This window comes from Arachis stenosperma, chromosome 2 (assembly GCF_014773155.1).
Source record: "Arachis stenosperma cultivar V10309 chromosome 2, arast.V10309.gnm1.PFL2, whole genome shotgun sequence".
NCBI classification, from domain to species: domain Eukaryota; kingdom Viridiplantae; phylum Streptophyta; class Magnoliopsida; order Fabales; family Fabaceae; genus Arachis; species Arachis stenosperma.
In genome coordinates, this window is record NC_080378.1 from 11,778,309 (window position 1) to 11,804,054 (window position 25,746).

The 25,746-nt window shown below is 31.4% G+C and overlaps 2 protein-coding genes across 2 annotated transcripts; both read right to left on the reverse strand.

The window, feature by feature from the left end:
* Positions 1–1,844: 1,844 nt before the first annotated feature.
* LOC130957596 (late embryogenesis abundant protein D-34-like) lies at positions 1,845–4,105 on the reverse strand. Its single transcript, XM_057884443.1, has 3 exons — positions 3,770–4,105; positions 2,403–2,693; positions 1,845–2,043 (listed from the first exon to the last, which is right to left on the reverse strand). The coding sequence occupies exons 1-3, from the start codon at positions 4,103–4,105 to the stop codon at positions 1,876–1,878; spliced, it is 795 nt and encodes a 264-aa protein (XP_057740426.1). The 3' UTR covers positions 1,845–1,875.
* Positions 4,106–25,305: 21,200 nt separating this feature from the next.
* LOC130962559 (uncharacterized) lies at positions 25,306–25,746 on the reverse strand. The gene has a single exon (XM_057888757.1). The coding sequence runs from the start codon at positions 25,744–25,746 to the stop codon at positions 25,306–25,308; it is 441 nt and encodes a 146-aa protein (XP_057744740.1).

The following is a 25,746-nucleotide window of genomic DNA, read 5'->3' on the forward strand; positions in this document are numbered from 1 at the left end:
GTGATACTTTCTGGGCCTTTCGAGACCGGGTTCTTCCTTCTTCCTGACTTCCCTTTCCCTTTCCCTAGAGGAGGAAGTAGGTCGTGAACTCAGGTCTCTTAATTTGGCATTCTCTTCCATGTTTGATGTACTTTTTGGCCCTTTCTTACATCACTTAGAGAAACGGGGTGCCTTTTAGATATGGACTGTGAGAAGGGGCCTTCTCTAAGTCCGTTGACTAACCCCATTATTACTGCCTCTGTGGGCAGGTCTTGGATCTCTAAACATGCCTTATTGAACCTTTCCATGTAGGCTCGTAGAGACTCTCCGACCTCTGTTTTACTCCCAGGAGGCTCGGTGCATGTTTTACTTTATCCTTCTGAATTGAGAACCTCATCAAGAATTTCCTGGAGAGGTCTTCAAAACTAGTAATGGATCTCGGGGGGAGGCTATCGAACCACTTCATCGCTGCTTTCGATAAAGTGGTCGGGAAAGCCTTGCATCTCGTAGCGTCGGAGGCATCAGCTAGATACATCCGGCTTTTGAAGTTGCTAAGATGATGCTTTGGATCCGTAGTTCCATCATAGAGGTCCATATCAGGGCTTTTGAAGTTCGTTGGAACTTTTGCCCTCATTATGTCCTCGCTGAAAGGATCTTCTCCGCTTGGGAGTTGATCTTCTCCTTCGTCGCGGGAGTTTGAGAGAGGATTCTAGCTGCAAGAGTTTTCTTTCTAACTCTTCGCCGTTCCATCTCTTCCTTAAGGTACCTTTCGGTTTCCTTTGCCTCTCCCGCTCTGTTCCAATTGCTCCAGGCGGCTATGGACTAGTCCCATAATTCAGTTACGTGGGATGGTCCACCCTTTTCTGATTCACGACCATCTGAGGAGTTTACCTTGGATTCTTCATTCCAGAGGTACCCTCTCTGTTGGTCGTTATCTTGATGTTGGGCTGTGTCTTCATGTCATTGCCCATGCCTAGATTCTCTTGCTCAGAATCTGTTTCGACATAGCCTTCTTCATGGGATCTTTCTGCCATCGAGGGATAATCTCTCGGGTCCCCGGAACGGCGCCAATGTTACGGTGGGTAACCGGAGATTAGTCCAATGGATGGCGTTCGGCGGCCCAAGTGAGTGATGGAGGAGGACTCCAGGTAGGTCCGCAACTCGGGAGGCTCCGTCCGACTTGCTCGCGTGTGAATGGGGGGTGGTACCTGCAAACACTCCGATGCCTAAGTTAGCAAGGGTGTAAGCAGGTCTTAGAGAGTATTGGACTTAGGAATACCTGAGGTGTGTCAGTGTACTTATAGTGGTGAGCCAATAACCACCGGAGTAGTGCCGTATCTTTAGGATAATAACCGTCCCATTATCTTAGGGAGGTTAAGATATGGCTTTATGAAGTGGTTAGAGAGATTTCAGGGGGGTTACCCATTTGAATGAGTATTTATCTGCCAGCTAATCTCACAACCGACTTCTTCGTACCTAGTCGGGGTTGACACCGACCTCTAGAATGGAGGTGGGTGCTTTGCTAGGCTTAATCTATTGGATCAGGCCTTTCGATTGGATCTGGGCCCTTAACATTGGGCCGGGGTATGAACAATGTTCATGTTTGATTCTTATTTAATTTTTCCTCGGGTAACGTTCTTTTTTTTTTTTTTTTTTTTTTGCTCAACTTATCGAAGGCCAAAATATTATTACATTACCTTGATTGTTTGATTGAGAGAAGAAAATTCCAAATGCACGGAAAGAGAAAAGACATGCATGATATATATGAACTAGAAAAAGATCTACAATATAACAAGTTATACAAACAAGACCCTTTATCAAATAAGCCAGCAACATACACCAACATTAAAAAGACACTCCAAGTAAAATTAAAAGTTAAAACACACTACTAGTAGTTCATGACGATGATTTGTTTTGATTAAGGGTGGCTGCTGCGGCGAGGGATGCAGCGACACCACCAGGAGTAGTTTTCATGTCCACCTTGTTTCTAATCTCGGCACCGATGACTCCCTCCGCATCCTCTCTCGTCACCGCCTTATCCGACGGCAGCTTCTCCTTTGCATCCTGCATTATTATATATTACGTTCTATTTTCTATTATTATAATTGAGATTGAATAAATATAAAACTAAAAATAAAAATACCTTACACTTATAAATTATATAAAAGTTTTATCTTTAAAAAATATAAAATTTGTAACATATATTCTATTTTATAATCAATGGGATGATTAAATAATATTAAAAAAAAGTTTAGATTACTGTTATTAACATGTTGAGGTTTAAAAAATTAAAAAGAAAAAAACAGCTCCGCATAAATTTTTATAAGAGATTTTAATAGGAAATAAATTCTAAACATTGAAAAAAAAAAAAAACTGTTTTCCATGTTATAGATTTGCTCAAAAAATAAATAAAAATAAGTCACCGTTAAGACATCAGACAAGGTTGTCTTCTGAAAATCACCCATAGTCCTTGAATTCTTGGTGGCGGCAGATTGAGCTGCGGCTGCCAAGCCGCCGGATTGAATCTCATTTTTCCCGGTGGCTCTCATTTCCGCAGCTTGTATTGCTGCAGCGTCACTCTGATCCACTGGCTTGTCGCTGGCGGGAGCCAACGTCGTTGCTTCGAGAGCCTCCCCAATGGTTATGGCATCTCTATCTAGAGCCGAGCCAGGAGTTTTCATGGGCACGTCTGGCTCCACAAACTGACCCACAACCTGTGTATTAATTCATAATTATTAGTCATAATCATCTATTGTTTTTTTATGACTATGAATTAGTAATTAATTGTAATTTATCAAATAATAATTTACAAAAATATTATAGTACTAACTGAATTTATTATTTTTAATTATATTTTTAAATTAATTATATTTTTAATTATTAATTAAATTTTATAATTTAATAATCTAAAAACATATTTATAACTCGCACTTTTAACTAATTACCACTATAAAAGAAACCGATATTAACGGTAGTTATTTTTGCGTTTTTCAGATGGCCGCTAAACAGAATACCAACTATTTAAAAACCAGCAATTTAAAAAAGATTTTTTATTTTTATAAATTAAATAAATGTAATAATTATTAAAATAAATAATTTTATTAATATTTATCGAAATAAATATCCTTCTTTTATTTCGTTTATACTGTAAATGAGATAATTTTTTATGTATTTCGTTTACTGTGTATATCTTGTTTACAAAAATTAAAAATTATCATTTATAGTGTAAACGAGATACATGCAAAATTATCTCGTTTCAATGTAAACGAGATAAAAAAAAATATTTTAGTAAATATTTTTAAAATTATTTATTTTGATAATTATTATAAAAATATATTTATTTAATTTATTAAAATAAAAAACCATTTTAAAACTGCCCACCTTTAGAAGGCGGAAATTAGATTTTGCTAATATCTGCCTATATTGTAGTGTACGAAAAAAAATAAATTCTAATGATCTTTTATTTATCCTTTTAATAATTTACATATTTACAAAAGTGATTCTATATACAGTTAGCTAAAATTTATACTAAGGATATAATAACATTCCAAAAAATATATATTAAAATTAATTATTAAAAATAACCACTAAAAAATAATAACCCAACTATCATTGTATAAAAATTTTCTATCAGCTTAAGTTGAAAAATATTATGATATAAAATATAATTATTTATCTATTTTATTCTATTAATTTAAGTTTTTTTAAAAAAAAATATCATGACACAGATATTAGCTACTAATAAAAACTCTGACGTTTGTGTAACTAACTAAAAATATTGCTCTCAAACCTGTTTTCCCACGCTTTCCGTAATGACACGGTTGACGCCAATTTTACTCTCCAACACGCATATCCCTTGGTCTTTTGCCACGCTAGAGACGTCTCCGCGGCCCACAAGACCCGCAGAGACATTGGTGGCTGCAGCAGACTGCATGACGGAAGCCGGGCCACCTTTTTGGGTTTGTCCCAGTGCCTGGTTTTCCGTCGCTTGCATGAGTGCCGCGTCTTGCGGCATGATTGGTTCGGATGCCAAGTCCTCTGAGACATTGAAAATGTCACCGTACTTGATCGGATCTTTGTGCTCTTGTCCTTCTTGTGGTCTCCGAGGTGTTTGTTGTTGGCTCATGATGAAGAAGTTTGTGACCAGTTAAGAAGAGCTTTCTGGAATAGTTGAAGTGGGTATATCCTGGGATGATGTTGCTGTGGAACTTATATACATATTTATAGGAAAAAACTCCTTGCGACTAGTAACTTCCTGCGTAAATTAATAATAAAATATAACACTATGTAATATGTAATGTATATATTTTATTTTTATGAGGTTCAATGTATAATTATAGGGTAATTTACTTATATAAAGTGACTGAAGTGGGATGTTATTAAATTATTCTAAATGTAAATGCATTATAATTTTGTCTTCTTTATTTTTATCTTAACAGGTAAAACTTGTAGTTATGTTACGATTTATATAAAAATAGATTAGAGAGGATAAAATTAAAGTACATTCATGTTTAAGATAATATGATAATATATATATATAGAGTCAATTTATATAAGTAAATTATTTATAATTATAAGAATAGTTATTAATCTAATTTGAGATAGAAATCAAGAATTTAGGATTGATCAAGATTACCTTAAGAAAATATGTAGTTTGTGAAATGTGAATATCCTCCTTGTTCTAGTAGAGGATGGTGGAAGGGGCACAATACTTTAGATTTAGTTATCTAGGATAAATTATGTAGATAAAATAGTTGAGAATTAATATTATACAGATGTTTTAAAATTAAATTGGGTTATATGTTGTGTGTCTTATTTGTTATTTTATGTAAATTGAATTAAATAAATTTAATTTAAATTTTTTTGATATAAATCGAATAAAATAAATTCGATTTAAATTTAATTTTTTATTATAGGCTTTTTACCGAAGTAATCCATAATAAATTAAAATTATTGAATCTAATTGAGAGTTTATAGTAAATCAAAATAAGTAAATTCGATTTATAAAAGAGAATGTTTATGATAAATTAAAACAACTTGATTTTGATTTATAAGAGAGATTGTGGTAGGTAAATCGAATCAAATAATAATAATCGGATTAATTAGATTCGATTTATCTTAGAATTTTAACTTCAATAAATCAAAATAATTTATATTGATTTATTATTAATTTTTTCTCTTATAAATCAAATTCAATTGTTTTGGTTTACTAGAATGACCTATTGTCAAAAGTTATTAGTTAGTAAATTAAATCTATGTGTCAATTTATTATATATTATGCTAAATCAAATTCAATTGATTTGATTTATATTGAAATAGTCTAAATCAAACAATTAATTCGATTTATATAAAAAGTGGCAAACGAAACATGCATGTAACTCATTTTAATTTAAAATATTTGTATAATATTCATTTTTAATATTTTATCCATGTAAATTACTTAGTTATCTATAGGTGGTTTTTTTTAAGTATATTATTTTTTTATCAAAATATGATGAGTTTTGGAAAAAAAATTAAAAATTTTGATTTTAATGTTGTTAAATTTTTTTTTCCGAAGAAAATCGGAGTATAAGATTCTGATTAAGAAAATTAAAAGAACACAAATCAAAGGATAAAATGTTTTATTTAAGAAAAATATAAAATACTAATTGTAGAGACTTTTATTTTTTAAATTAACAAACTAGATCGAATAGTCCGATTTTAATGACATGTAATTTTTTATCACTTTTCTAAAATACAAATTTGTTGTCCAATATATGAGTATTTTATCACTTCTTATACAATATTAAAATTATTTTGTGCTCAGAAATTATTAAAATAAATAAAAATAAAATAAAATTAGAAAAATAACGAATTTTTTTTGAACTTGAAAAGAACAACTAATTTGAAACATTAATTTAGTAGAGTTAATATAAAGTTGGACTATGTCATAACTCATAAGGTAAAATATGAGCCTTCGGTCTATAATTAATATACATTTTATTGTAAAAAAGGTTTACATAGATTAAATTGAACTTCGTATTATTTTGTATTTAATTGTTTGTCTAATTTTTTTTTGAAATAAAAAGCTGAAAAAATTCAAAATTACAATACAAACACTAAAAAAGAAACCGTAGTTAGTTTTGATATTATTATCAATAATTAGATAGAACAAAGTTAACTTATTTTTTGTAGTTTCTAATCGACTTGATAATAACTTTTACAACGATTATTTTTTTATTTTTGAAAATTCTGGTATTTCCTTTTAACCACGTATTTCAAATAATAGCAAAAAAATTAATCAACCACCTATTATATTCGCCATTTTTTACAAAAACTCCTGTTCAACTTTCGTTTAATGATTTCTGGAATAGACCAAAGTTTATTATAGGCATATATAACCAAGCACATCATACGTGCTACATGAATTCACAGCCAATAAATAAGTGAAAATTATTTTCAGTATTTTTTTTTTTTTTACATAAAACATAAATCATATCCCTATGATCAATAATATCCAATTTAATCAATCTTTTCTTAGTATTGACCCTACCAACCAACACAAACCAAATGAATAGCTCAACTTTTGATAATACTAATTCTTTTCATATAGATCTAATAAAATTATAATTTGCAATGTCCTCTAAAAGAGTTTCAACCTACAAAATTTACACAAATAAATTAATAAAATAAATTTTTGATCTATCAAATTTCTATACTATTCTATACTTCTTCTCACTTGTTTGCCAAATTAAAAAAGAAAATAAACTTGGTAATCAAATTTACATCATCACAACAAATTCAAGAAAAAGACTAATTATTGAGTGAAGAAAAACATTTAATAATTTAGAAAATGAAAATAAATTTTAATCCCTACAAAAAGATAAATATATTACGCTTAGTGATTTATTTTTAAAAATAATTTTAATAAAATATTTTTAAATTTATTAACTTATAATAATTTTCAAAAGATATGATTCAATTTTTTTTACAATCGATAATTATAATAAAAAATCATAAATATTATAAATAATTACTTCATGTTGAAAAATAGGACAAATATATGTTATATCATTAAAATCCTAAATCATAGAACTATTATTAATATGTTATTTAGATAAACAGAAAATAAATAAAAAAAAATAAAAAAATTTTATTTAAATGAAAAAAAAAATGAAAAGAAAAAAAATTATAATAAATTAAAATTACATTAATATTTTTTATTTTTTTATTTTTTTAATTAATCAAAAAATAAATTGATAAATTTACACTTATTACATATTTTTTTTCTATTTTCATCTCATTTTTTTAAAAAAATATTTTTATAAATCCTACATCAATTTTTTTTATTTTATTTTTTTTCCATCTAAACAATAAAAAACTCACATTTTCATCCATTTTCTTTCTTCACATTTTCTTTCCACCCATATTCACCGAATCCACACAAAGTGTAGAGGAAGTTTATACGCTTAACTTTTTTATACGCTTAATCATCATTTTTAAAACTCTACGAATAATTGTTTAATTATCTTAAAAGATTTATACACGCTTAAAATATATATTTTTTCCACCTTGAAACTCGTTATTTACACGTGTCATTAGAGAGATTATGTTGAGTTCTAGGTGGCATTTGAAGATCAAATTAGACGACACATGTAACGTTATTGGCATGTGTGTATTATGCATCAAGATTCAAGAGGAAAAGCTTAAGATCTGGACAGTTCTTGTGCTACCTCATCATTTTACACATTCTATTTTAATTTAATTTATTTTCTTCATCTCCACCGAGTCGGAATCAGAGAATAATAATGTGATAAGGAATGGAAGAAGTGTTATAAAATAATGGAAAGTTTTGAAGTATATGAATATATCGATATTTTAGTAATTTTTGATCGTTTGATTTTAATTATATATATTATATATTTTTTATAATTAAAATCAACCGTTAAAAATGACTGTAATACATTGCAGAGAAGGAAGAATCTTGGTCTTTTCTTTTTCTATTTCTTCTGTGGTCAATATGATTGAAACTTGAAAGATTAAAATTATGATAAAATTTTAGGATGAATCATTATTTTAGTAAGATTTTAATCTTGACAAAACATATATTAAATGAAAGAAAGATACTCTCAATTTTCTAAAATTACTAAAATTTGAGTATTTGATAAATTCTCCCAGAATATTGAAATTCATTTGATAAACTTTTAGTGATTTTTAACGGTGGTATATATAGCGAATACTTTTATTTTATTTAAGAACTATTTTGTTAGAGTTAGAAATTTTCAGAAGCCAAAATATTAGTTTTCCAAATTTTATTAATCAATTATGCATTTTATTTTACACATCAAACTTATTCGAACGAAAAAATTATATATAATTTTATTCGCATAACCAAGCATAAGAGATAACAATAAATTGTGCCATGAGAGTAAATCTTCATTCCTCTATAGTTATTTTTAGGCTAAGTTTTTTATGTCTTTTAAAATAATATCAAAATTGTCGAATTTAGTCTTCATATATAATTTTGAAAAAATAATTAGTGTAGAATCTACCAATGTCTGTAATATTAGCCAATTTTCGACACCGACCTTACCTTTATTTTAATACCCCTCGCACATGTGCATAGGGAAGGACATAAGGGGGCGAGTGGCGGTCTCGGTCCCAACTTTTTTTAATAGTAATAAATTATTATGTATAATTTAATTTTTAAAAAAAATTATTTAGTATTTAATTTAATATAAATAAAAGTTTAATCTAATTTAAATATTAATAATTTTTAATATCTAAAAAGTAAGTAACAATATTAAAGAAATTTAAAAAAGATATTATTATTAATATTTTTTAATTAAATAAAAATTTTCAAATCTTATAAAGTGAATTTTTTTTCTTCTTGTAGTCGTCTTTTTTTATTCATTTGATATTAGTTTTCTCTGTTTCAACTGCTACAATTAAGAAATCTTTTTCAAATATAAATATTATAAAAAATAACTTAGAAACAAAATAAAAGATGATTTTCTTGCTAATTGTCTTTTAATTATATTGAAAAGAAAATTATTGAAAAATTTGATACAAATTCTATTATCGATGAATTTTATGATACGAAGAATCGACCACTTCGTTAGTAAAAAATATACACATATTTTTTTTACTTTAAAATATATTCTCTGTCCGTATATTTTTATAATACATCTTATATTATATAATTTTTTACATAATTTTTAATATTATATGTGTTATTGACCCCCCATAATATCATTTCTAGATCCGTCATGTGCACACATGCGCATATATATTATGAAAGCTAGCAAGGTTGGATCAGTTTCATAACCCAACTTTGTAGTTGGAAGAATGTTTTTACCGATTTTTCTTGGACCAGTCCACCAAATTAGGAGTCACTTTCAAGCCCATAGCCTCTTCCACTGTATATATCTAATCTAATCTAATACTATTCTTCTAATATATAGTTTTTAAGTTAGTGGAATTTCAGCGTGTCAAACTTTTTAAATAGGTGTTACTGTTCATGACATGTATATCCATACACTATTATCATGCTACTTACAACACGATCTCTTGATATTATGCTATATATGATGCTCTTTCTATCATGCAGGCATTCATATACACACCATGCTAAATTCAAATTTTAAATTTACTTTCTTTCACCCCTTCAATTCTTCATTTCATCGAATCATCTTTTCTGCTTTTAACCCGTTTCTAATTTTTTACACTTTATATCAGTTTTATTAATCTTTTTTTTATTCAAATTTTAATGTTATATCCCCCTTTCTTTGCCTCAGGAATGAGAAGCTGGAAGTAGCTTGTAGAAAAATTTCACCTGATTAATCGTTCTCTGAATCAGAAAGTTTTTACCCTTTACTCATTACACTAGAAGTAGAACACACAGAGAGGTTCACCTATTTTTCAAATTTTAAATTTGTAGACAAATACATCAAATGCATTAACCCACTCCCCTCTTCTTTTTTCAATTTATAACCCGTGGAGACGGGTCTCTTCCATCCATCATTCAGGCTTCGGATGAGGACGAGAATGGTGTTGTGGTGTCATTATGTGAGACTGCCGAGATGATCGACGGTAATAATTATGGGATTCGGCAGCAAACCGGCGGTGATGGCAGTTTTTCTGGCTTCATAAATTATCTGATGTAATGACCTCTTCTTCTTTATCTCATTTCTTATCTTTTTAACAAAAGAAAAGACAAAAATGAAATCTTTACCAAATTCTCAGTTTGTTGATGTTTGTTTCCCTTTTTGTGGTTAATGGGTTTATGTGCAGATGTGGAAAGCTCTGATTCAGAAGGTGAAAAATGAAGGCATTGATGTCATTAGAGCCTATGTCTTTTGGAATGTTCGTGAGTCTTCTCCTGAAAGTGTACTTTTCTTTATTTTATTTTATTTTTACTCTTTCTCTCTGAAAATGGATTTACGTTATTTTTCTCTCATTCTCTTCTTCTTCTTCTTCTTCTTCAGTTCCTCCTCTTCTGTTTTTCTTCTTCTTCCTCAGATCTGTTTATCACCGGATAACTTTTTTGTCATTTGGTGATGCCGTGCCAAGAGCATGGTGGTCATCGATGTGGTGGTGGTCGATAGGAAGCGGTGAAAGAGAGTAGATCGATAGAAAGAACTGAGCGGCTGCCACAAAAAGCACATGCAGCGAGACTAGGCAATGGAGAGCACAGTGGCAGCGGTGACAAGAATAGAGCGATGAGATCTATTTATTTTCTGTCACGGTGAAAGGGACAACAACAGTGGTGGTAAGGGTTACGGCAGTAGAAGAGGTTGCGGCGGCAGCTATGGTGGTCGAAGAGTCTAAGGCAGCGGTGGGCCCAGTGGTCGCAGTGGAGTTCGTAGTGATAGTTGACATGGTGATGGTGGATAAGGTGGAGGATGCGACGACGGTCGTGCATGCTACAGCCATGGTGGGCTGGGTCAAGGATTGCAACCAGGGAGAAGGCGGATGCCGAGGTAGGTACGGCAACGTTTGTGGCGGCTGAAGCTGCTACAACTATGGGAATTTTCTACCCAACAAGCCCTTTGAGAAAATAAAGGTAGAAGATTTTAATATCCCTGCACATAGCTTTTTTTTATTTTTTAATATTATCTTTTTTTTATTTAAACTGTGTCTTCATAGCAGGCAGCAGCACCAGATCACTCTCAAGAGACACGTTCCCACCTCGGGTGATTTTTTCTTTTTCCTTTTTTCTTTTTTCCAATGACAGATTGGTGATAGTTTGGGATGAATAGTTGTGTGTGTTCCTTACTATTTGATCTGATGTATATATTTGTAATGTTGTTGTTGTTATTGGTGTCTTTATCTGGTGCGGAACCGTTAATGCAGAAAATTTAGAACCACACTATTGTTGCTTGGATTCTAATTGCCCTTCGCCAAAAGGTCTTAATCTAATTCCCTCTTATCTTCAATTTTGCATCCAATAAAACTAGATGAGATTTTTAAGTAATGGAGCATGAATTGTTGCAACATAGAAAATGAATACCACATTGGAATCTTTGATTGCAACTTCCAGCTTCATTTAAAGTTTCAATTTTTTTTATCTGAGTCATAGAATTTTTTTTTTGAAAGAATTGGTTTGGGGTGCAGGGTGTGGGAGCAAGATGAATCCAATGACATGCTGATTTCAAAGAATCAACATGATTAAGAACTTGGAAATGAACAGATGAGATTGCAATTCAAGGTTCTTCTTTTTGCTATCAAAATAGAAATATTTAATTTTTGGCATTCAAGCTTCTCTTTCCATTTTTTGCTTAGATTTGGTTACAATTGAAGCTTTTTTTTGTTCAATTGTTTGTTCAGGTTAATTTATTTCTATATATTTATGTTGAGCCAGTAGTTTCTCTTAATGATTCCTACTAAATTTCATATTTGGAACAACTTCCTCTGCTGACTAGGTTTTACTTATTCTTTATTTTCTTTTTATTTTTCTTTTTTATTTTTTAAAAAATTATTTTCATTTTAATCAAGTAGCTAAATATGTAAAACTGTTGTTGGATCTGAATAGACTTGCTCATGTTTAATTGATTTATGGAAACATTCAAACAAATTTATTTATCAGAATGTCATGTGTTGAAATCATGTCCAGCATCCAATGTCTCTAGAACGATGAAGTTCACACTTAGTTACTGCCTATAGAAACCTTTAGTCTATTCAATTAATTACTCTCCATTCTGTTTTCATATTGACTTAATTAATCAGCGCAAAAGCCTTTTTATTTATCAATCACTTCTTTCTGTCATTAATGATAGTTAATTAAATTTACGTTGAGCTTTATTTTTTAATTTTCTAGTTTCATTTAGTTTTGAAACTACCTTTTTTATGAGAGGAAAACTTGATATTATGGGATTTCAAATTTAGAGGACTTTTAGTTAATCATGTTTTAATAATTTCTTTTGCTTTTCAGTAAAAGGTGATTTTTTGAGCTAGCTTGGTTCAAATCTAACGCTTATGAGATAGTATTTAATTTCTTGCTCCCATCCTTTATTTTTGTTTCATCATCTGTGTTAGCAAAAGCAGCAATAAGAATATGAGAGTGAATTTTTTTTTTGGAAATTCATATAATTATCTGCAAAATTAGTTGATGAGTTGGTGATATCTCTGCCATAAGTATCACTAATATAATGCAGGCTTAGCTACTTAAGTAATTATCTATCGATAATTTGATAAGTAGTTGGATAGAAGGTACAAGCACTACTTCAATCAGATGAAGGGAGTGGTGGTGTCATTTGAGATCGTGACTGGAGAGGGACTGCCTCTCTGCCAATGGTTAGAGCGCTTCTAACTTGGTACTTGAATGTTTCCACACTAGCTATTGCTGAATAGTGAATATGAAGAATATTATTTTCTGGTATTTAAAATTTTACTATATTATTCTATATAATTTTTAGTTGAATTTGAGAATAGCACCATTAGTAGAACTAATGCTAAGATTGATTAATTCACTTGACCGATAGAGTATTTTGGTATTTTTCACCTTGCACACTACAACAGGAGAGAAATTCAGATTCTTAAAGATGTTAGTGGAATAATAAAACCATCAAGATAAAATAATTCTTATTTATATACAGTTTTATTTAATGTGTTGAGGAAAATTTAACATTTACTTTATGAAGCCTTTTTTTGAAACAAAAATATTTGAATACCTATATATTTCTTTTTTTTCTGGTGTGAAATCTCAGGATGACATTCCTGTTGGGTCCTCTGAGTGGTGAGAAAACTACATTGCTTCTAGCACTTGCAGGAAAATTTGACTGTAACTTTAGAATTTATTCCGATTTCATTATGCTTTCTTTTTTTGTCCATATGAGTGGTTTAACGGTGTTTATTTGTTTCAAAATATTTTTTATGAGAATAGCTCAGTTTAAAATCATTTATAGGGATTCACCGGTAACTTTTGGTGAATTCTAAGTAGTCGTACTTAAGAATTATTTTAACTGCTTTCATTTCTTTTCATTTATTTTTACGTTTTATGAATGGTTGATTATGTTTCATTGGGTATTGTGTTTGTATTTTAGAATTCAAAGAGGTCTTTTGCTAATTTTAATTGTTCATTCTTCAGATTTCTCTCTCTTTACTTGACTTTTCGAGCATTTTCGGCACCTTTAATAATAATATACTGCTTTGCTTTGCTTCCCTTGACAAGTTCGATTTTTAGTTTTACAAGGTATGAAAAGTAACAATAAAGTGTCACTACCATTTCTATTGGCGGTTTTGCTATCTTATGTGAATTGACTCATAACTTGCATCGGGTTGGTTTTCCCATTGTGCTTCTTAATGAACATGTTAGTTAATTTTTGAGTGTTATATCTCTCTTATCTGAATGAATGAATGGAACTTTTCTATTATGTCTTTGCAAGGAATCATTCAATTGGAAGCATTTTTTTCCAATCTGTGTAAACTATGTTTTCATACAGAAACTTTAAGGTAAACTATGTAGTGATTCTGTAAAATTGTTTACTGGTATACAATGTATAATGCAGGTTATTTTTGAATATGAAATCGTTCTATATTAGACATTCTATAATATTTGCTGATAATTTATTATTTGTTTCCTTTCAAGCATTACTTAATGCGGCATATGATTTTCTAATTTTCTGCATGACAGTTTATTTGCTCTGTCCAGAATCAAATCCAAGAGAAGACTGTCTAGAGAGTAATATTATACTTTATTATCTTCAGGGAGGTTTTTAATAATGTTTTATGATTCTATGTTTATGTTTTAATGGTGAATGTAATTCTTGCACTATGTGATCAGTAATTGTTACACCATAAAATGCAATTTTTTTTGTTTAAAGCTACATCATTTATATTCATCAATTAGCTTTGCACAGAGGATAATTGTATGTGGTTATTTTGTTTATGCCCGTGAGTAGCACGGGTCCTTGCTCTAGTAATACTAAAAATGTTATTTATATATTATTATTATTATTATTATTATTATTATTATTATTATTATTATTATGTATTTTTATATAAATATATCTAATTTGTCAATGAGTTATAGTTCAAATGGTATAATCTCTTCATGCTCACTTAAGAGGTTGCAAGTTCGAATCTCCCTATCTTTAATAAAAAATATAAATATATCTAATTTATTTATTTTTAATATATATTTTATATGTTGATATGTATTCAATGCTAGTGATGGATTTGGTAACTAATTTTAATGTTAAACGTGATCTCGTCCACAAAGTGTCAGTTGTACAAAAGAGACAAAGAGTTGTCTAGCTGAACTAAATAAGGAAGCCATCGTGATCAAGGTTGGATAAGCATTATGGCTACACGGATCTTATGCATAAGCTTCGGATAGTATGGTGCATCAAAGGAGGGTTTGATTAGTTGGACGTGGGATTTGGGTATTTTTTGGTTAAATTCGATATTGTTGCAGATCGTGAGAAAGTCATGCTTGGTGATATGTGGTTGATAGATTGTCACTTTGTCGCAGTAAAGCCATAGGACGTGAATTTTAGGCCATGCGAACAATTCTTCGGATCAACACTAGTATGGATTTGAATTTCAAAATTTTTGATTTGGTGCTACCAAGAACAAGCAATGCTGTAAATTGCTTTTGCAATAGGGGTTTCGGTGAAAGTAGACTTGGCCATTAAGCTTGCAGAGAGAGTAAAATATGCCTGAGCTTGTGTTAAGATTAATCTTGGGTTGCCAGTAATCAAACATATTATCGTGGAGAGCGTGACTCATGAAGTGGAGTACAAGAGTTTACAGTTGATTTGTTCTACTTATGCACGCTATAGGCATGATAAATCGTTGTGCATGGAGAAGAAATCCTCAATAGGGAAGGGTGATTCTTTTGGTGATGGAAAGAATCATGAAGTCCCAACACTAGTGTCACACAAAGTTCATGAAATTCGAAAAGATGTTGAATCGAAAGCTCGTGATTTGGGTAAGAAATTAGGAGTTGTTAAAGGGATGGATGCGGTTATGGAATCATTGGCTCCTCACGTGCTTGATGGTTATGTTAATGAGGCATGCATGGATGATGGAGAGGACTGGAAACAAGTGCCGTGTAAGAAAAAATTCACAATGGGCCATTCGTCAGGTTTAAAGAACCAAGATAGAGAACAGCACAAGTATGGTTCGAGAAGGGTCCCAAAGTCCAATTTGCATGGTGATAGAGGCAAATCAATTGACAGAGTAGATTGGAGATTTTTGGCCATACCTTTAAGAGCTTTGGTTTTTCCAGTCCTACAATTAATTTGATTATGAATTGTGTCTCTACTTCCTCCTTATATATTCTTTGGAATGTGAATTGTCTGAATGACTTTACTCCTAATTGGAGTCTTAAACAAGAAGACCGTATGTCACCCTATTTTTTTGTGTTGTGTATGGAGAGATTGACATACTTTATTAGTCATCAGGTTGATTTGGACTTGTGGGAGCCGGTTGCTGTTTCTAGAGGGGAACAAAAAATATCCCACTTAATATTTGCGGGATTGACATACTTTATTAGTCATCAGGATGATTTGGACTTGTGGGAGTCGGTTGCTGTTTCTAGAGGGGAACAAAAAATATCCCACTTAATATTTGCGAATAACTTGCTTTTATTCTGTAAAGCTAAAAAGAGACAAGTACAAAATGTGATGGTAGTTTTAGAGACGTTTTGTAAAGCATCTGGGATGAAGATTAATATGGAGAAGTATAAAGCGCTTTGCTCTAAGTGTAAACCCCGTTAAATTAGTAAATAATTAGCTAATAAATTAATTTCTAATAAAGAAAATTAGAAATTCAAATATTATATTAAATTAGGATAGAGCTCATCAAAACGAGAATTTTGACACTAATTTTAAAGAATTCGGCCCAATATTAGACCGAACGGGCCGAACCGGGTCCAAACCGAGCCCATGGGCCCAATCGAACCAAGATTTAAATGAGTCAAAGCTCATTTTCTCCCCAGAAATGCAACAGAAGCTGCGTTGAACAGCAAGGGGAGAAGCAGAGAAGAAACCTCCAACCCTCTTACGGTAAATTCAAATCACTGTAACTACTCCATCCGAGCTCCGATCGCCGCACCGTTTGTGGCCACGCAATCACTGCGTTGAGCTCTACGTTTCTACCAGAACAATTTCATTGGTGACTTGCTTATTCACTCTTAGCCTCCTCTTCCCCTAAATTTTCGAAAATTGAATAGAGATGTTGAATTTCTTTGTTTTTTGATGTTTTAGGATCCAATTAGCTTGAGGAAAATATTCACTCTTACTTATATGAAGCTTGGGTAAGGTGAAGATACCATAAATCTGGTTTAATTTACTGAATGTATGTTTTGGGTATTAAATGGGTATATATGTGTTATAAATGTGTATTAGGTTGTGAATAAATAATTGGAGCTTGAAATTATGGATATTGGAACTTGGAGGAAGCTAAATACTAGTGTTTTCTTGAGGATTTTGGGGATGTGCTTGTGTTAATAAGCTGTCTTGATCACTACGAGGAAACCGGCCAAGGTATGATTTAGGTTTCGTGTATTTAATATATAATGTTCTGTGAAAACTTAGACTAGATGACCATAGGATAAGATGAAACGCACAGAAATGTACAATGCTTAGTATCCTTGATATTTATGATGTGATTTGATTATGTGATGGAGGTTGTTATTATATTGATGTTACAATGAAACATGAGTAAGTTGGTGATTATAGGGTTACAAACATATTGAATGAAGGCATGATGGAGTTGTTGAAATGTATAATGTTGATAAAGGGTGATTGATAAAATGGTGTTGAGTTTTGTTACTGGCATATAGTGTTGGGATTGGCAGGTTTGGTAAGGAATGGAAAGGAGATTTGGATGTAAATAAGGTTTAAAGGGTTTTGCAAAATTTGGTTTTGGGCCGAAGTTCGGCGAGCTATAACTTGGCTTCCAAATCCTCAATTTGTTTTCAACTTATTTTAAATGAAAATTGGGTTCGTGAAGTTTATGCCGTTTGAAGAATGGATGAAAAACAATTTAAAATGATTAAGTTATGTGCGTCGGAAGTTTGGTTAAAAATTATGAAATTCTGTAGCTTTCTGCCTAATCAGGTTTTGGAAAAACGTACGTCCACGTGTACCTGTAGCATAAAATTTTTAACCGTGCGAACGCTTAATGGACCAGCATACATGTCTACGCGTACGCATGGCTCACACGTACGTGTGACATGAAGTATTCATCTATGCGTACGCATGATAAGGGGATGCATGCGCGAGCTGCCTTTTTATACTCCCACGCGTACGCGTGCTCCTGTTCCAGCAAACATGATTTTTTTTAGTTTTAAATCCTATTTCAAACTTCTAAACCTCTATTTTCATTCCTTTAGTCATAAATAATAGTATTAAACCTGATAATCAGATGAAGTTAGGAAATGGGGATAACTTGGAGACGAATTAAAGATGAAAAATGATGAATTGATTATGAAATGTTACGGACGATCATGTATGATACTTGGCTTGAATAATTAGATGAATGATCATGTATGATACTTGGCTTGATTAACTAAATGATCTGAGATACGAGATTTCCTGGGTAAATTACGGTGGCTTGCCACCACATGTACCAAGTCAAACATTCGATACTCTGTTGACCCTACGACGTAAGCGTGACCGGGCACTTATAAATTCCTGGAAATGGTACTCCCATTGAGCGACTTGATATATATATATATATATATATATATATATATATATATGAGTAAAAGCTATGCATAGACTCATGGGGATGCACGTCGGGGGATAGTCCAAAGGTTTAGCAAATCGAACTTGTCGGGTTGGCTTGATAACCGACAGATGAGACTCATCAGCCATAGGACAGGCATGCATCATGTGCATATTACTTGAATTACTTTTTTGTGCATTAACTGGGTGTGCCTAAGTGTACTTGCTATATTAAATGTATAATTGTTACCTGCGGTACTTGTAACCTTCTTGTGTTTGCCTTTATCTGCTTATTTGTCTGTGATTTGTCGAAGGAAATGGAGGTATGGAGGAAAGGCAGTGGGACTTATGTTTAAGATTAAGTTAAGTTGAGCTTAGATACTCTTAGAAAACCACCTTTTTATGGCTTCTGTTTAATACTTTAAGCTTTATAATCTGAGTGTCGATGTTCTAGGATTGCCTCTGGTATTCCCAAGACCTTATATCTTTATCTTATATGTGTGGCACCTTTACCATACTGAAAACCTCTGGTTCTCACCCCATACTATGTTGTTGTTTTTCAAATGCAGGTCGAGAGGCTCCTCTTTAGGCGTCTGAGCTTTTGTAATAAAGTGGTTGTCGGGTTTCTTTTTGGATTGTATAATTATGTATATATATGTACCTAGCTTTCTCTCCGCATAACTTTTTCCTTTTGATCCTCTTAGAGGCTTATAGAGAGATAGGATTTTGTTTATGTAAATTTGGGTTTTGGATATGTATATGTATGTGTATATAATCTCCAGCCAATCTTGACTTCACGGGCTGAGTCAGGAGCTTGTTATTTTGTATCTTTGGCTCTCTATTCCTACTTTTATTATCTTATGCCTAATAGTTATAATTTTCTTAACACACAAGTTAACTCATTTCTTGAGCGTTGCGCTTTTATTTCGCGATTTTTGTTTTATCTGTTCTTCAAGGCTCCTAGTTTATTATATTCTTCTGCTATTATATATACACTTTCTATTTTAGAGGTCTTAATACCACACCACCTCTATTTTACGGCTTAAGCGTAAAGCTGAGTGTGGTAGGGTCTTACACCAAGAATGCCTCTACGACAAGGAAAGAGATTTTCAGTAGGGTGTCCTCCATCAGATTTGTCCAAGACTTAGGCAAGTATCTTAGGGTTACCCTTAGCCATTCTAGGTTGACCCGTTCAACTTTCAATGGTGTCCTGGATAAGATTCGGGATAGACTAGCAAACTGGAAAGGGAGTTTACTCAATCGAGCAGGTAGACTCTACTTGGTTAATTCTGTTACAGCCACTATTCCCACGTACCAGATACAGGTCTCTATTTTTTTTAAAAGTATCATTAGTAAACTGGAATCTATGATGAGAAATTTTCTTTGGAAATGACAAGTTGATGGAAGAGGATTGAATTTTGTTAGTTGGAAGGTGTTGGTTACTCCAAAAAAATATGGAGGTTTAGGGATTAGAGATCTTTACTTTGTGAATATTAATCTTCTTGGGAAGCTAATTTGGACTTTTTTCATCAGCCAAACAAGTTATGAGTCCAATTATTGAATAATAAATACCGATCATCTCAATATGACTATTTTGGTTGTCTTAAGAATAAGGGTTCTTCCATTTAAAAAAGTCTTTGCAAGGCTTGGGAAGTGTTGAAGGATGGGTTTGCTTGGTGTATTGGGGATTTGAGCCAGAATTTTTAGTTTTCTAGTTGGAGGAGAGAATGACAGTTATCTGATAAGATGGATTATATTCACATTTTTTATTCGAACCTCCGGATACAAGATATCTGGTCGGTTGGTAGGTGGCATTTGGATACTCTTTATTCCCCTTTTATCTTAAAATCTGTAAGGCAATATTCTTTCTTACATTCTAGATGTTCAAGCAGGCCAAAAGTGGATTGGTATTGGTATGGGTCTGCTATCAAAGTCTATGATTCACGCAACGGTTACTTGTGGTTATGTAAGCAGCTATTTGGTTGAGAGGAGTGAGAGAATTAGCTTTGGCTTTGGCGCCAACTTGTTCCAGAAAAGCACAAGTGTTTGGCTTGACTGTGTCTTAAGGAGGCTCTTTCTATGGTAAATTTTCATTTCAGAAGAGGGAAGTTGTCATTGGATAGGTGCCCAATATGCCTTTGTATGCAGGAATCGGTTTTACATTGTATTCAAAATTGTCCAAAAACTCAGCTTGTATGGCATATGTTGGATATTTCTTGTCATTCACTAGATTTAAAGAACTGGTTCTTGCATTATTTTGAAAACTGAACCGGACCGGCCGGTTCAATCGGGTTAACCGAAAACGGTCATCTGGCTGGTTCGGGTGATGCCAAAAACCTTGATAAAAAACTGATAAAAAAACCGGTCAAACTGATGGTTAACCAGTGAACCAGTAAAATCGGTCGGTTTTTTTACGATTTTCAAAGGTTAAAAATAAAAAAAAAATTTAAAACCTATATAAAAGCTACCCACTACCCAGTTACCCCTCTCTATCAGAAGACCCTAATACCCCTCTCTCTCCCTCTCTGAGTTCCAGCGCCGCCTCTAGTCCTCTGAGTTCCAGCGCCGCCACCATCAACAGTAGGGTCACCTTCTCAGCTTCTCTGTCATCGTGGTGTCGTCAATCCTGCCTCTGTCCTCGTCCTCATTGGCCGCTCCTCTTCTCCTCCTAGATCCCTTCTCCTCGCATCGCCAGGTCTTCTCGGAGCTGTTGTTGGTATCGTCAAGCCACTTCTGTCCATGTCATCGTCGGCCTCCATGAACTTGTCTCTGTCCTCATCGTCTTTGCCCGTCTTTGTCTTCGATCCCTTTCTTTGTCGAACTCACAGCGAAGTTCGAACGTTTTTCTGTCATCGTAGAAAAATACAGAGTTTGATTATGTTGCTCTCCCTGTTTCTTGAGTTCTTCGGTAGTTTAATTTATTTTTTATTTTGTTAATTATAATGATTATGATTTGCTATTTTTTATATTCTGGATTCTAATGGTTGGATAGATTGAACTCTGATTGTTGTAATTTGTTACTGCAATTTGATTTCATAATCTATTTGTTTTGATTTCATATATTTTTGTAATTCTGTTTGTTTGTTCAAATTATGATTATGTTTGTTGAAAATTTAAATTATGATTATGTTTGCAAATTTAATGGTGAGTGGTTATTACTGATTTGTTTTAATTGTTTTTTTTATTATTAGGTTATAGATTGAAATTTTAAATTTTATTAGGTTAAATTTTATTGAAATTTAAAATTATATATTAAATTTTTAATAATTTTATTTAATATTTAATTAAATCAGTTGAATTCCGGTTGAACCCCGGTCAAATCATTAAACCAGTGAACCAGTCACCTCACTGGTTTATTGACCAGTCCGGTTCTCGCAACCTTGGGTTCTTGTATCATAGCAGAGAGCATCCGTTCAGGTTCTTTTCGCAACTTTAGTGAATATGGCGAGTAAGGAATAATGACATCTTCAATCCTCATGAGAATTGGTATCCAGAAAGCTTCAGAAAAGGAGTTTAAGAGTATTTTTAAATTACAACGTATGTCTCCTCCCTCTATGCTAAGTGGTTCTTGAAATTTTCCATCCATTGATACTTTTAAGATTAGTTGTGATGCTACTTATCCTAGTTCTGGTGATAATGTTAGTTTTGCTTGCGTTATTAGAGATTGTAATGAGAGTTAGCAAAGGAGGTGTTTGGAAATGATTGAGAGTAATAGTATTCTTCAAGGGGAATTGTTTGTTATTTGGAGATGATCTCTCTTAGCTTGGGATGTGAGTCAACGAGATGTTATTTGTGAGACGGATTGTGTAAAAGCATTTAATCTTGTTACTAATTACCAAGCTGATGTTGCGTTTATTGATCCATTGTCCGTTGGTGTTCAAAATAAAGAATATATCATACATTGAAATTGGTATGTTAACTTTTGTTTGATTATGGGAGATGTAAACATGGTGATAGCTGATATTATGATAAAGATGGCAATGAAGTTACAACTTCATCATGTAAAGTTTTTTTTTTTTTTTGGGAAGGAATTTAAAAATAATCTTAAACGAAAATATCTTTTTATTTAAATAATTTTTTTATGTTTTTATTTTTTTGTTTAACTTATTAAAATCATCAAAAAAAAATTAATAAAATTGATATAATACATGTAGGTGTTCCTGCTTGCATTGCTTGATAACGCTGTGCTTAGCCTATAAAGATGGGACTATATGAAACCACAGAAAAGTCCCGTACAATAAGGAAGGTAAGATCCCCATTATCTTTAGGGTTTGAACCGTGATTATATGTAGGACTATAGATTTATAATTTTTATATGGTTGCTAAATTTTTATACCGTTGAATTTTAATGTATCGATGATATAAAATATTTTATATAATTATTTAATTATATTTATTATTTTAAATAATTATATATATAATTATTATAAAATTAGTTATTTTTATTAATATGACGTTAAGTAATTATATACATGTATAAATTTTTTTTTATATTAATATAATATTAAAATTAAGTTCGTTTTTGTCAGCACAATAAAAATTAAGTTCCTATCACCTGGTTTGAATCTTCATTCTTCAAATTGTGTTCCATACAAAGTCTTTAGTTATAATATTGGTATCCGTAGACCCTTTTTTGCTTTTAATCTTTCTATTATGGCTGCCATGTATATATATACACTGTTTATTTCTCTCATTTAATACACACTAGTGATTGAGAGGATCATAAACCGTATATATTAGTATCAGTAGCTAATTTTGTATATTATACGAATGATAAAGTAGATAAAGAATAGAGTGTAATAATTCATGTCAAACCACGAGATTTATATGACATGAGAGAAAAGAATGAACAAACTGAAGTTAATTTTTCTTCATAGCCATGAGTTAAACATTTTAACAACATGTGACATTAGAGGCTTGTAATTAACAAAGAATGATGATATAGAAAACCCCGTAAATAATGCATCTGAAAATATGGACGAAGTTGCATAACGAAACTAGAATTAAAGTCAACGATTATTAACAAGGGTCTTTTTATAATTAATGAGTTTAATAATGTTCTTGGCGTATGTAGTTTGATAGTTATATCATGATTGGTATTTTCAGAATTCAATTAAATCTTTACTGAATTGTTAGTTTTAATAGATAAAAGTCATTTCCCATTTTTTTTATATGATTTTTTTAGAAATAGTTAGCTTACAATGAAATATTAATTTCGTTATTATTGTTGTTATTCTTAATGTCGTTCTTATGATAATCATGCTATCTATTAGTTATAATCAATACTAATATTGTTATCACTAATAAATATTAGTGCACATAAAATGATGTGTAACGGGACAAATAAAAACGGAAGACTTTTTATCATGTTGTGCAAGCAAAATATTTGCTAAAGAGATGGCTATAGCCTTTCTATTCTTTTCATTGGACCATGCAATTTCTATTGTTAAAGACATATGATTTCGTAATGTGAATATTAGGTGTTGATTAGAGACTATAACAGGCCACTCTTGTTTCAACCAATACTTAGAAATGGCTAACGAATTTATCAGTTTGTTCTTCAAACATACCCTGTTAAACTTGTTTTAAACTATATTTGATTAATACATATGTTAAGTTAACATATGCTAACAAATTTGTTGCAATAATATTTGCAATGTCAACATTCATATTTGTAGGAACTTTGTGAATGGATATCAATGTACGCAGTACCAGAAAAAATTTGGATATATTTTTGTGACATGTGCATCTGAAAATAACTCTAAAGACATACTTACTAAATTGAAGATAAAAAAATATAATATAAAAAATTCATCACAAAGACACAGTTTTTTAAAAGAAGATAATAAACTATATTTTTTATTATATAGATGCGCTTTACAAACAAACATGCGTTTGAGTTGGATATTACATCACATGAGAAAATGAAATTTATAGAATTATACATTACGCTTCTTTCAAAAATACCTACCAAACTATTAATAAGGGAGATGATAATTGTTGTTTATTTTTGTTTACTTTTAAAACTTATCTTAATATATTAAGGTACCTTTTTTATTCTAAGTTACTATCTAATGACTTGAAAATTATTAGTTTCTTCTAATTATACTAAGATTTATGCATATAGGTTGATATTTTTAATATTAGTTGAATATTCAGGCGAAATAGTTAAAGACAGTCTAGATGGAATAGAGATTGATTCAAAAGACAATTTAAATGATATCTTCTCTATTGGAATTGACATTTCGATGCAGTTTAATCTGAATAAAGTTTCCGAAGAAGACAATAAAATTTTAGATGACCAACAAAAAAAGATAACATACACATTACAAAAAGGGGATTCATCTAAATAAAAAGTCATGGTTTGAAGATGACATATCAAATTCTTATCACGTAAAGATAATAAATTCTTAATAGAATATTTTTTGCCAGGTTAATACGATATTGAAAAAAAATTTAACCTTTTATTTTAAGACTTACGATATTTTCTTAATTTAATAGTTTAAGTTGTGTTATTACATATTTCACTAACTTAAAAATTTGTTAATAATTATTATTCTATTATTATAATAGGATCAAAATATTTAATAATAAAAAATTAATAAAAAATAACTAAAATTTATTTTATTTAATATTTATTAACTTTAATAATATTTAATAAATATTAAATTTGATAAATTTTAATTATTTTTTTCTCTCTAACATTAATGTAATAAGATATAAAGTATAGACTCTTCCTATTATTAATTATTTATTACTAGAAACATAAGAAGAGTTTGAATTAAGAGAAAGAGGGAGGCATGGAATCGAAGTTTTATTAAGAGAGTGATCATCAAAAAGGGGCCACATGTGTATATTTACATATACTATATTTATGGTACAGTGCACACGCTTAATATTTTCACGCGATGATAATTAAAATTTTTTTATAAAATAAAAATTTACATGTAGTCATTTTTATTATTTAAAATTAATAATTAAAAATTATTTAATCAAATTATTATTTAATAATTTTTAATTATTAATTTTATATAAAAATATTTACATATAAATTTTTATCTTAATATAATATATATTAACATTTTAACCATCATCTATACGTAAAAAACATTGACGCAAGTAGCCACCTAATAATATTCCAAACCTTTAATTTGATATATGTAGGGAGGAATCAATTCCCTCTGGTCTTGGTCTTTGGCACCGTGACCACCAGCTTTCCTCCGCTGCAAACCGCCGTGGCCATCTCCGGCCTAGTCCACGGCGGAAGCCTAAACCGAAAACCATAACACTGCTGGGCAAAACAATCTCCACCGTCCATTCCCTTGATCACGATCTTGGTTATTCCAGGAACAATCTCTACAGCCTCTGCACTCACTCCACAAGAAGAAGAGCCTCTACACTTGCACCATGCAACAAATCGGAGAAACTGCGTGGTTTCGTCGATCGAAACGTCGTCGTCTGAATGGAGAGGGAGTTCAAGAACGCTGGCGAACACGTGCGGAAGTCTCCAAAGCTTCTTCGTATTGTTTGGGTTCGGGTTCGATGAAACGATGGCGTTTTGGGAACGATGGTTGTTGGTTCGTTTCTTTGAAGAAGGGTGCACCTTCATCAT